Source organism: Struthio camelus, chromosome 16 (genome assembly GCF_040807025.1).
Source record: "Struthio camelus isolate bStrCam1 chromosome 16, bStrCam1.hap1, whole genome shotgun sequence".
Taxonomy (NCBI): domain Eukaryota; kingdom Metazoa; phylum Chordata; class Aves; order Struthioniformes; family Struthionidae; genus Struthio; species Struthio camelus.
The window spans coordinates 19691941-19704406 of NC_090957.1; the positions used below are offsets into that span (position 1 = coordinate 19691941).

Below are 12466 nucleotides of genomic sequence, written 5' to 3' on the forward strand. Positions count from 1 at the left end.
GGCAGTGGGGCAGCCGATGCTGGCTGCCTGTGGTGAGCTCAGGCATCCTGCAAGGTTTGCCACAGCAGAGGGCTGAATTTAAAAAAAAAAAAAAAAAAGAAAAAAGGAGCTAAGGAAGCACTTCTTGCATGTACCAGCTTCTTGCATGTACTAGGCGCCTAGGTGAAGAGCTCTGGATAGCTGTTCTGCTGGCTGCAGCAGGGATGTACGAGATCAGGACTAGCAATAACAATGGGAAATCTGACAGCTGACTTGTGACGAGGCCCTTATTCATAAAAAGGATGGCTATAAATAACATTCCCACAAAGAAGATTTGTTGGGTAGTGTTTTTCCATCCTGGATTAGGTAGATTAAAATATGAACAGACAATAATTTACCTAGCACATGTTGCAAAGCTGAATAGTTGCTGCAGGGACAAAAACAATAAGGGATTTTGTTGCATTTTTGAATTTCCTGGTTTGGCAGTCTCTGTGGAGATATCTCCACAAGGTGTACGCTGAGCACGTACAGAGAAACTGAGGGAGTGAACGTATCAGTGCCGGGTGGTGTCAACCTTCAAGGGTAGGCACGAGACATTTATTCTTGGGTTTTTGTTTGTTTGTTTGTTTTCCTTTTCAGGGGATGGTCTTCAGTGGGGGAGTGAGCCAAAGCTCTTTAAAATTTTCTCAGTCTTCTTGTATTTTGTTTTCTGAAAGCTAAAAGCCCGCTAGAAACCCTCTGTTTAGGACTAAAATATCTGAGGGTTAGAAATTTTGACCTTGAAAATCAGCATTCATTATTTTCTTTTTTGTCCTTTTGTAAGCCTCCCAACCTGTCATTATTAAAATAATAGTAATTTGCATTGCAGTCATGCAAACAAACTAACAGTCTCTGTTTGCACTAGATACTGCATGCAAGACACAACAAAAGACATTTCCTGAAGAAATCTGTAATCTAAATAAGCAGGACAGATATCATGTCATCTCAATTTTTTAGCTAAATAAAGTTACCGGACAGGTGCTTAGATACCAACTCTCAGTGAGGTCTTTTCACCCAGGAATATTTTTGGAAGGAACTGCAGCATAGGTGGGTTTAACGTTAGGGCCTTTGTGCATTGAACCCAAATACATGTCAGGAGCTGTGTCGGAGAGGCTGTATAACAACATTATGCAGAGAGTCTACTGCAAATCCTTAAACTCAAGGTTAGTTTTTTCTAGTATAATGACTGCAGTTGTGTCCACAGCTACAGGATAGGGAAGAAGGGGTGGGAATATTAAGACTGGTGGAAGTGGCCCTTGGTGTGTTGTAACTGTCTTTGTCAGAGCTTCCTAAGCACTGAGCAAGAAACCTGGAACTTCATGGGCAGTAGCTGCTGCTGAACCCAAAATATTAAGGCTTCATCCCGCATATGAAAAATATGAGTTGGCCATGATTCTGCCACCGAGCCTGCTGTATCAGTGGAGGATCTTGTTCTAATATTAGGCCATTTTTAATGGGGTACTTAGAAACGTTTTGAGATGGCCCTTTATTTGGTCTTCTGCTCAAGTCTGATGCATTAACGGTTTACTATCTGTTTTAGGCGGTACCTGAGGATTAGATCCTGTACTATGAGATGCCATTGTTAATTAAACTGAAGGTTAATTAAACCTTCCCTCTTTTTCCCAGTATTTATGAGGTAAGGCACTATTCTTTATGTGAATTAGTCATCATTGCTGACGTGAATATGTATTTTGAAGGATGTGTGTCTGTAATCTGTATGTGTAGCTCTGCGTGTTTATAGCTTGTCTAGTTACTTTGCCTGGTTTTGAAGTACACATGTTTCTGGCGACTGCTTTTCTGTAGCAGAAGTCTGCGTTGTGCCTCTGTAGTTGTTTAGTTCAGAAGGAAGATGTTCTTTGTGGGGGCCAATTCATGTCTGCAGTGCTAAACATTCTGGCTTCTTTACAGATAAATTATTAGCAGAAGGCTTTGCTTATTGTGTGACGCTGGTTGCGGATATTTATCAATATTTGTCTCCTTTTAGACAACGTAATACAAGTTCCTCAATGGTTAAAATAACAGCTCAGGCATCTCAGAGAAGTCTTCAGGCTCTGTACAGATGGGAGAGGGCCTGGTTCACAGGCATATCCTTGCATCAGGATGTCCTTGCTGTTATTCTGTAGCTTATAACTAACGTAGTTCTATTCAGCTGGCTGGGAAACAGCAGTCTGAGACATTCAAGCCTGATAACTGTCTTGCCTTTACGGTCCTGGTGAGGGCCATGACCGCATGGTGGGGACATCAGATAACTGCAAACCTGTGATGCAAATATTTCTCAAAGAGTATGGGTGGAGGAAGAGCAGAGAGCTTTCTGTTTTGAAAACACCCCAGAAAAATTCTTGGAAGGAGATCATACATTCCATTTCTGTCTTCCTCTCCAAAGAGGAAGACTTTAATCCACATTAATTAAAACATAAATTGGATAAATAGGCTCCTTATTTGTATTACTCCCTTTCCTGAATGTTCCTTATTTGCAGGCCTAACGATGCTGATTGAAAGACTGAGCAGATAGATATTCTTGTCTCAAGGCCATGCTGAAGGTCATGGCAAGCAAACATTAAACTTCCTTAATACTTAGCAAACCTGCATGTCACCTGCCATTTTTTGAGTCAGGTTATGTGTTGTCTGCAGCTTGGTAAAGTGTATGTTTGGAGTGCAGGGACAATTGAGGAAAAGTCGAACTGTTGCATTTCACAGCAAACAAGGTCTTATGCTTCAAGCATGGAAGTGGGAATCTGATGCGAGTTCTGGTTTCTTTCCTGCCACAGCCTGCCTGAAGAGTAAAATCAATCACCCCTCCAGTGCCCTGTTTTTCTCACATCTACAGTGCATGTACACAGCTTTGAGGAAAACTCTGGATCATCTGTGGCTCAGTTGTGCTATAGAGTTCTCATTTTCCTTATATGGATGCACCATTTCCCCTGTAGTTTCAGGAATAACTTGGAGGTTTTTTTTTTTTTTTAAGGATTATCAGCAGAGAGGACATAAAGAATTGCTATTGCATCATGCTAAGGTAAAAGTGTATGCTGTCCAAGGGTTACTGCACAGAATGAAGAGACTCAGCTCCTGCACCTAATTTCCTGTTTTGAAATCAACTTTGGCATGTCATAGCTGGGGCCTGCTATTGTGAGAACTGCTAAACACTTGTGATTTCTGCTGAAGTCTGAGAGCTGCAGGTATGCAGCATTTCTGAAAATGCAATTTTCAGAATGTGTGTGAAGTTAAATTCACAAGAACAGCCACTTGAAATGGTAGTCATTAAAAATTCAGCCTGAAGTCTTCTTGTATCGCTTTCTCAGCCTGCTCAACAAGTTCAGTGATTATTGTCCTTCTCCACAGGGGTAATCTAAGGAGGATTAATATTAAACTCTAAGATTCTAGGGCAAAAGGAGTTGTAGATGAGAAAAGTATTTTTTGCTGAGAAATTGTTTACACAAAATAAAGGATTGCTGTCTCTCACTCAAGACAACTATCAAAACAATAGCAATTTGGACAGTCAGATAAAGAAATATAAAAATAATTTTAGTATTAAAAAAGGGTGTAGAGGATGAAATCTAGATAAATATTAATCAAAGACTTCTCAACAGCAAGGTACAGCCAGTGCTTAAAGTGTTGGCCTGAGATATAAAAGACTAGATTCAGTTCCCTTCTGTACCAGACTTCTACGGGACCTTAAGCAAATCATTCGACTGCTCTTTTCCCATTTGTAACATGTAGCTAACACACTCATGCTCAGAACGCACCTGTGAGGAAAAAGTGCGAGAAAGACTGCGAGGTTCCCAGACTATGTGATGATAAGACTCACTCTGCCTCAAGATTGTTGCATGAACAGATTTGGTGAACTAGTAGCTGTTTATCTCCTACATTGCTGGCTTTTAGTTTCAAACCACTTCTCCTCTATATTTTTGAGACCTCACAACTTTCTTCTAGAGGGTTAGAAAGTACAAATCTGTTTTTTGTGTATTGAAGCATACTAAAGAAGCATTTTCCACAATTATATTAATGTCTCCTTTAGTCTAGGGTCATTTTGCTAATTTTTATGCAATTCTATTAGGGAATTAAGATTACAAAGCTTTTTATGAAGAACTATTTATACTACTTAATATTATTTGTGATTAAGTTCTGATCTCATATAGTGTTTCATCCTTGAACACCAAATTATCAAATTAGAGAAATTTAAAGAAGCATTTTCAGGAATATCTAGGGCACTTTGAAGCCCAAGTTCATAGATATAACTTTCTAAGTAACTAGGATACTTTTGAAAATGTTATACGTTGTGAATAGCCTGCTGTTCACCGTGGCCTCAGCCTCTCCCTCGGTTCACAGAACCGTAGAAAACATAATTGGAAGAGATGAAGAGAGCATCTGGTTTGGTCCTGTGTCGCTCCTGGCAGATGTTGTTTGTGCTGTGTGTTACCTGCTAAAACACTCACTGTTACTAACACGAAGCGCTGACCTGTGGTGCTGGCAAGGAGAAGGCGACAAAAATAGGAGAGTCCTTGTTCAGCTGGAACCTCTCACCAAACACGTGGCTAATGAGCCTGTATGAGGTACAGAATGTTTTACTGGTCATAATTTGGAAAGAATAGTTTATAGGATATTAATAAATCAACAAAGTTGGTTAATTAGTTCTTAGTAATTATTTCTATATAAACTTTTTTGCACTTCCTTTATTGTGGCCACCTGAAATACCTATTACATGTGTAAATTATTTCTAGTATACAATAATTGCATACTACTGGTCACATATTAACCCATACGTACTTTCATAAACCTCAACTTTAATAGAAAAAAAAAACTATAGAAGTTCCTTTTAAGCCTAACATTTTAGCACAATTTTCATATTTTGTAAATTTTGGCAGAGCTATCATATAGTTCACAGATTTACAGCTTTTCAGAGCTGGAACTGTTGCTATAATGACAAGATGTCAGCACTGAATGTAAAACAGTACCAAATACTTACTACGGCATCAAGCTCATATACTTAGCTGAGCTACTGCTGTGATAACATTGTAATAAAATGTAACTAATACAAATAAATCCCTTTTAGGATAACAGTAAAAACACAGTTGATATGATGCATCACAAATTAACTTGGAGTCATTTTGTAAATAACATGTCTTTACCTGGATAATTTTGCTAAATGAAAACTTGCAAAAACTAGGTCCTCAGTTGCAGATGACAGGTAGCAGTGAGAGCACCTTGGAGAGGTCTCTCTGTCTATGGGCTTTAGGATAAGAGGTGGGATTACATAGAGGACACCCAGCATTACAAAACAAAAACAGTAGAAGAAGTATCTGTGATATTGTTAGCATTGCTTTTCTGATGTACTGCTCACCCTAACTGCTACAGTTCTTAAATATCTCAATTTTTGCCACTGTATATGGCTGTAGATAATTGTTTGTTACAGCAGTGCCCTCTGCTGATAGACATTAAATGTATGTCCAAAGAGCATTTTTTCTAAATAGTCTTCAGTATTTTAAACCTAGTTTTCAAAAAGTTATTTACCTTTAAAAAGACAGAAAAAAAGATATAATGACATCATGTTGCTTTACTAGCATAGAAGTTACACATTAACTTAAATAAAACCCACAAATTATCCCTTAATGAATGTATGAGTACAGATGACTGTCACTTTCTGGTCACATTCTCACCCAAGAATAAGGAAAACAAAAGAGTATTTTCAAAACTACTTAGGCAGCCTAAGTCCCCACTCCAATTAATATACTGAAGAGTTGAGCTATTCTCCTGCATTTGCTTGTTTGAAAATTAAGCTAATTAAACTTCTCATTAAATACATATATATATATATATACACATATATGCATATATATATATGCATATATATATATATATATATATATTAGCTTGTAGAGCATCTGTGGCAGTACTTCTGATTTACACAAGGGAAACATAGAATATGTGATTTTAGGTATAGTCCGACAACTTCTGAGCTGACAGTGCGCTGAAGCACGAATGTGTTGGTGATGGCAGACCACTTCACCTTCCTGCAGCCCCGCCTCAGCACTGCAGCATGGGGTTAGCTCATGAGTTTGGGGGCTGTTGTGTAGATATGATCCAACCGTGCTTTTAAAAAAAAAAAAAAATCCACAGCCACAGGTGCTCATATCAATTTGTAATTGTAAGCAAGAGACAGTGAACAACCAGTTCATTAGTTCTGTTAACTGAAAGATTTAGAATCATTCTTTATGTAATTAAAATACTTTTAAGCACATATAAAATGGGGCAGGTTGTACTAAAAGGGATCTTTCATTGTTTCAAATAACAACATTTGTAAGAACGAAACTGCAAGCTGCATGGCTTTGAGAGTGACTGAGGTAAGAAACATCTAGCTTAATGGCCACGTTTTTGCCCACTGATTGTATTCAGTCTGAATAGGGGAAATAAGGGGGATAAAACTGGAGGCCTTATAAACTCTGGAACCAGAAGCAGAAACACTGTGCATTTCACTGGACAGTAAGTTGACATCTTTTATTCTTAAAGATATTGAATGCAAAGAGTTGAGGAAGGTTATACCTCTTATCCAGCCAAGTTCTTAAACAAATACTTGGCCGTGAGCACTTTAGGAACTCCACTGAAGTCACTAGAGTCATCCTGAATTTAGGTGCATACCTAAATCCTTCACTGAACTGAGGTCCAGGTTACTAACACGAAAGTGCTTTTCTTCTTCCATTTCATTGGTCACTTCCCCCCCACCCCAAATTACTGTTCTCCATTTTCTGACTCTCTAATCTTTTTTGTTGTTGTTTCTATCTACTGTACTTTTAAATTACAGGTAAATTCACATTCACTCCTTTTTAGAATATCATCAAGGTCTTTCTAACTACTGATGCAATCATCCATCTTCGCAAGCCCTGACAAAATTTTGCTCTTGATAAGGGTTGCTTTAGGCAGATCAATTGTATAGCATTAAGTGCATTTTCCCCTTTTGGCTATCCTAGCAACTTAACAGTAAATGGCTGTGCCCTGAGTCGCTAACCCAAATATTTAAAAACACAAGTGGTTAAAGTTTAATCCGCTGTTATGAATGATGATGATGTGGCAACAGAAGCTGCGTTTCAAGAATCATTTTTCGACTGGGGAACAAGGTGGCAGTAACGTGGCTGTAGTACGGTCTTGTACTGAATACAGGATGTGCAAAGCAGACTGTTAATGGTTTGAAGAAGGATTTTTCCACCATGAATGGGTACCCAAACTGTTCTGTTAACCATACTAAAATCTGGAGTTCACAGTTAGTACTTGCACTGGGCATCCCTCAACTGACCATCAACATAATATCTGTGATCTTCAACTGCACCGTTATCTTCACCATAATGGCTACCAAGGATCTGCACAAGCCTATCCTTGTTCTCTTCTGCAATTTGGCTTTTTCTGATCTCTTCACCAGCTCTTCTGGCTTCTGGATTTCAGTGCTGTTCATCACCAACCCTGACATTACAATCTCTGGATCCAAGGATATGCTTGCACCTTATGCCTTTTATACTATATCTATTTTATCTACCATCTATAACTTGGTAAGCATTGGAATTGAACGCTATTTGGCTGTAGCTGAAAGCATCAGGACAAGATTCAGGGTTTCTAGAAAGCATTCTCTAGCTGCCGTTTTAATTAATTGGGTCCTTGCTTTCTTTTTCGGCTGCTTGCCATTGATGGGGTGGAACTGCTTGCACAGGGAAAACAATCTCTCTGTTCTCTACAGTCCATTTTGCGTCGACTACCTCATCTTCATCACCATTCCCAATTGTGTGGTGGCCTTTATTGTACCTCTGTTCACTTACCTCAGCATCATTATCATCCTGAGGAAAAGAAAGTTCAAAATGAAAGCATGTGGACAAGCTACTGGCACCTACAGATCAGCTGAGATCCAGGTGGCCAGAAGTAGCATTTTTATTTGGCTCCTGGCGTTGGTCTCCTATGCTCCTTTTTTTGCCGGAGTCCTCTTTGATGCAACTAACCATCAGTGCCCCCTTGATCTCTACCCAAGTGCCTACATCTTTCGAAATTGCACAGCTATGTTGGTAACCATGAACTGTTTGGGAAATCCCATAATATATACACTGAAGACCAAAGAACTGGGGGCTAAACTCAAGGCTCTGAAGTGCTCTTCTGGCAACCGCATCCATGCCTGCACCATTAAGAGTATCTAGCAGCAACAGCCCTTGCATAAGGGCTGCCCATTGGCATAACCTACGCAATATCTTCATGGAGATACCTGAAATAATGCCCCCGTCCCTTGCCCCCCGGCTGCAGGGCTTGTTCCTGGGGGGGCACGGGGTGGTTTGGCACCTGGTAGGGCACAGCTCCGCACTCAGCGGGGACACGTGCTGGGGCTGGGAACAGTGGGTAAGGCAGCCTGGCAAGCGAGCTAAGCAAAAGGCTCTTTCCTTCATCAACACCTTTTCTGGTCTTTGAATGTTGGCTGAATTCGGTTAAATGTTACCCCTGAGCACAGCAGCTTTTCTTCATTAACTCACCTGGTGCACAGGCCTGATTTATCTATCCTTTAAACGGAAGCAGGAGATTTATTTTGCCTTGAGATAAAAATAAATTCATTAGCACAATTTACTTTGTATTTGGAAATATGCCTCTGTTGTGCTTGCTTTGCTGCTAAGATTTAAATCCTTTTTATGTTTTTGCATTTTTTTAATGTTCTTGAAGATGCTTTTTGTTAAATTGCAAGAAAATTTTCAGTAGTGTGGGTGGAATTATGTTTTAATTTTTTATTTATAAGCAGTCAAATTGTAGGTCTTTGAATGCTTGATCGATTTCTATATTAATGAGGCTCTCAGTGCTGTTTTACTGTTAAAATTTTAACTGCAGTATGTAGTTGGACTATGTGTTTTCGTGAAATATCTGTGACTACCCTTTTCATTATTTCCACTTATGAACAGAAGGACACTTGAGTTTGTGGCTTTTGAAATTTGAATTGTAAGTTTAGAAGAAAGCCTCATTTGAGCTTTTGCAGTATCAAAACTGCAGTGGAGTTTCCTATACAAAGCAAAACAAAATAAAAGTTTGAAGACTGGCTATTTTGTAAAAGCAAAAGGTCTCCCTCTCTCCCTCTCAAAAAAAAAAAAAAAAAACAAGAAATTGGTTACTGAATAGTTAATTTGTCACATCCTAGTAGGAATGGATGCTTATTTTTAATAATGGAGGATACTGTCTAGAGGAATCCCAATGTTTAAATTTCTTATCCCTGCACTTGCAGTTACAAATCTGTGAGTTTTGATTGCATAGACCCTGGTGATGGTAGCTGGTCTTTCTGGTGGTAAGGGATGCTCAAACATTATTCAATAATATTGCATTAATGGGATAACATGTACTGTAAAATCCGAGCAACATCAGTCCTTGAAATACAGGTTGGAGTTTTCAGTGATTTTTTCCAGTGTATTTGTTTTGTTGTCACTGTTTTAGCATTTCAAAAGGCTTCAGTGAAGTAAAAACAAAATCCCATTAATCTACTCTTGAGAGGATATGAGAAAAGAAAGTTTGATATGAGAAGTGGGTTCACCTGCTAATGTAACAAATGAGTAAGCTCCATTACATTTACAAATCAGATGCTTGGTGCTTTATGTTTATTGCCACAAAAAACCTCTTTTGTGCTATTTTACCTTGAATGATTCTGGAAGAATTTTTTTTGGACTGAATTAAAATTCAGACACTTCATTTATGGAAATAGATAGTGCTATGTGATACATAATTAAAATTAATTATTTAAATGGATAATGTAACTCACACAAGACAAATCTGCCCCATTTCTTCTGAGCACCACTATCCCTGTAATTGTTTTCTGTTAACTTGACCAGCACCAATCTCGAGACATGATCAGCTAGAAACTAAACATCTGTCTCTAATTATATTTCAACCTAAACTTAAAAGCAGGAGATTAAAACAGAATTTACCAAAGGGCAGATGATAAAGATCATCCGGGGGGAGGGTTATGATGTATATTTATATTCATACCCATATTGACATTGGCAAGGTGATACGTAACAACCAGGCCATCTAACATATCACTGTCTATTATGGTGATTGTAATGTTAAAAACAAGATAACAGCTGGATTCCATCCAGAAATCCTTTAAGAGGAAATAATCCTTAACTGATCAGCTCTCAGATAAATCTTGGGCCTTTTCTACTACCAGTTGTAAAGGCTAGTCTTGTCCTTACTAACAAGACAGGAATAGCTGTGCTGGTCGAGCTGGGGAAGGGGTGCTGGATGGGGGCGCACGGACCTGGAGCGTGGGTGAATCGCATTAACATATACTATGTTATTGCCCTCTCAGCGTCCTGCTTATTTAGCTTATAAGTGTTTCAGAGTGCTGACAGTTTCTTACTTTGTGTGTCAGCAACTTTGCACGGTGAGGTTTCTTTTCAGATGCGGGTGCTGAATGGGTGACTGGCGCAAGAGCGGCTGAAGCACGTCTGGCAGACGGTAATCCATATTTATGGTATTAAAAATTAAATAAGTATGTAACGTACAGCCACTAAACAAGGGCAGCTGGCAATGCATTAGTTGTGTAAAAGACTTTTCGATGATTCATGTCTACTCCTCTTCTCCTTCGGCGTTTCCCCTGCCCCTGGTGACGGGGAGGCCCGCGGCGAGCGAGCGCCCAACATGGCGCCCTGAGGCGAGGCCGCCCAACGGCTGCTCGACGCTGCCTCCTCGGCGGTGGACTAGCGCGCCTGGGTGGAGGCACTGGGCGCGCGGCTGGCCGCGCCTGGCGTGGGCGGCGGGCGCCATGCGGGCGGCGCGGCGGTGCGGCGTGTGCGGAGCGGCGGGCGGCGCGGCCAAGTACCGCTGCCCGCGGTGCGCCGCCGCCTAGTGAGTGAATCGCATTAACCCGGGGTCCGCGGGGTGGGAGGAGCGGCGCGGCCTTGCCCGCCCGCCCGCTGTGGGGGGAGTAACGGTCGCGCGCTTGGGGGGGGGGGGTAACGGTCGCGCGCGGCCCTAACGGCTCTTCTAACGGCTCCTCTCGGCCCGCAGCTGCTCCGTGCCGTGCTGCAGGACCCACAAGGGTAAGTGACCGCCGGGCCGGGCCGGGGCGGGGCGGCGGGACCGCGCCGCCGCTAACGCCGTCTCCTCCCGCAGAGCGATGCGCGCCGCAGCGGGACCGGGAGGCGGCGGCGGCGGCAGAGCACCCCGGTAAAACGGCCGCGCCGCCGCCCTCAGGCGGCCCCTGGTCGGTGGCGGACATCCTGACGGAAGACGACGAGCAAGATCGAGTCCCGCTGCAGAAACTCAAGCTTTTAGGTAATCTCCAGAAGTGGGGTACGTGGGTTGGGTTGGCGGGGGGTGGCCTTAAGCAAAACAATGGGAATTCTGCATTTCCCGGCTTAATTCTGCAAGGTCCGTTTGGGCAGCCCATTGCAAGGCTGTACGGCTCTAATTGTCAGATAAATGGGCTTGAAAAGTTGTTTGTGAAATAAGAGCGCTCTCAACCACGTTTGTAACAAGTTAGAGACTAGCACTGTTTGTCTTTTTTTTCAAGGGGAATCAGAAGAACTGAGAGGCTTGCTCCTGAATCCACATCTCAGGCACCTATTACTAACGATTGATCAAGCAGAAGAAAAAAACTCTCTCATGAAAAAGTACATGCAGGAGCCATTATTTGTTGAGTTTGCAGACTGCTGTTTGAGAATCGTTGAACCCCCAGAGAAGGAGAACATTCTTCCCAAGTGAGCTACTTTGGGGACGTTTTTCTTTCCTTGCAATTTTTATCCTCTGACAGAAGAGATTGTGCAGCACTCTTAAGTTACTGTGGTACATCGTTCTATATTTCTTCTAGCTTTGGTCACACTTCACTCATGGACTGCTGTGCTCTCATTTTCACTCTACTATTGATAAGCAATGACATAGGCAGGCAAAGATACTGTTGGCAAGGAGAGAGTTCTAAATACTAGGAATTAAACTTGGTATTCTGTGGACTTGCTTTCTGTTGGTACAAAAATCCTGTCAACCATAGGAAATGCTTCTTCCCAATTAAAAAAAAAATGTTTTAAATATGTTAGCATTTATCTTAATCCACAAACTAATCTGAAATGTTCTGGTTTATTAAGTCTTGTGGAGGGTCAGACACATTTGCAAGATATTTAACAGTTTATTTAAAAGTGGTGTACACAGATGAACTGAACATGAGCAGATCCATGTGAGCAACAAAAAGATGGTATAGAGCTCCTCTGATGAGAGCCGAGAACCCTGGTGCCTTGGCAGAGTTGATGTTAGTGACTAGCTAGGGCCAGAAATACACAGCCGTTGTAAGATGATATATATCTTGGTCCCATACATTAAAAAAAAAAAAAAAAAGTACAATCTCACTTTTCCTTGAGACATCTGCCTTCAGTGTTTATAGTTTACTGCTATTCACTTTCTCAGTCGCTGTCAGAAGTGTTAGGATATTACTGCACGCTAGTGTGGTCAATCAGAA

General features: G+C 41.1%; 2 protein-coding genes across 3 annotated transcripts; both read left to right on the plus strand.

Moving 5' to 3' along the window:
• Positions 1-6296: 6296 nt before the first annotated feature.
• On the plus strand, positions 6297-9105 carry LOC104142816 (lysophosphatidic acid receptor 1-B). Its single transcript, XM_009672997.2, has one exon. The coding sequence runs from the start codon at positions 7218-7220 to the stop codon at positions 8184-8186; it is 969 nt and encodes a 322-aa protein (XP_009671292.1). The 5' UTR covers positions 6297-7217; the 3' UTR covers positions 8187-9105.
• A 1644-nt stretch (positions 9106-10749) lies between these two features.
• ZNHIT3 (zinc finger HIT-type containing 3) lies at positions 10750-12042 on the plus strand. Of its 2 annotated transcripts, none has more exons than XM_068909656.1 (4): positions 10750-10863; positions 11026-11057; positions 11131-11292; positions 11531-12042. In XM_068909656.1, exons 1-4 carry the CDS (start codon positions 10781-10783, stop codon positions 11719-11721), a joined length of 468 nt encoding a protein of 155 aa, XP_068765757.1. In that variant the 5' UTR covers positions 10750-10780; the 3' UTR covers positions 11722-12042. The 2 variants fall into 2 exon arrangements, with proteins under 2 accessions (XP_068765757.1, XP_068765758.1); XM_068909657.1 differs by having other exon boundaries at positions 11212-11292.
• Positions 12043-12466: the final 424 nt, after the last annotated feature.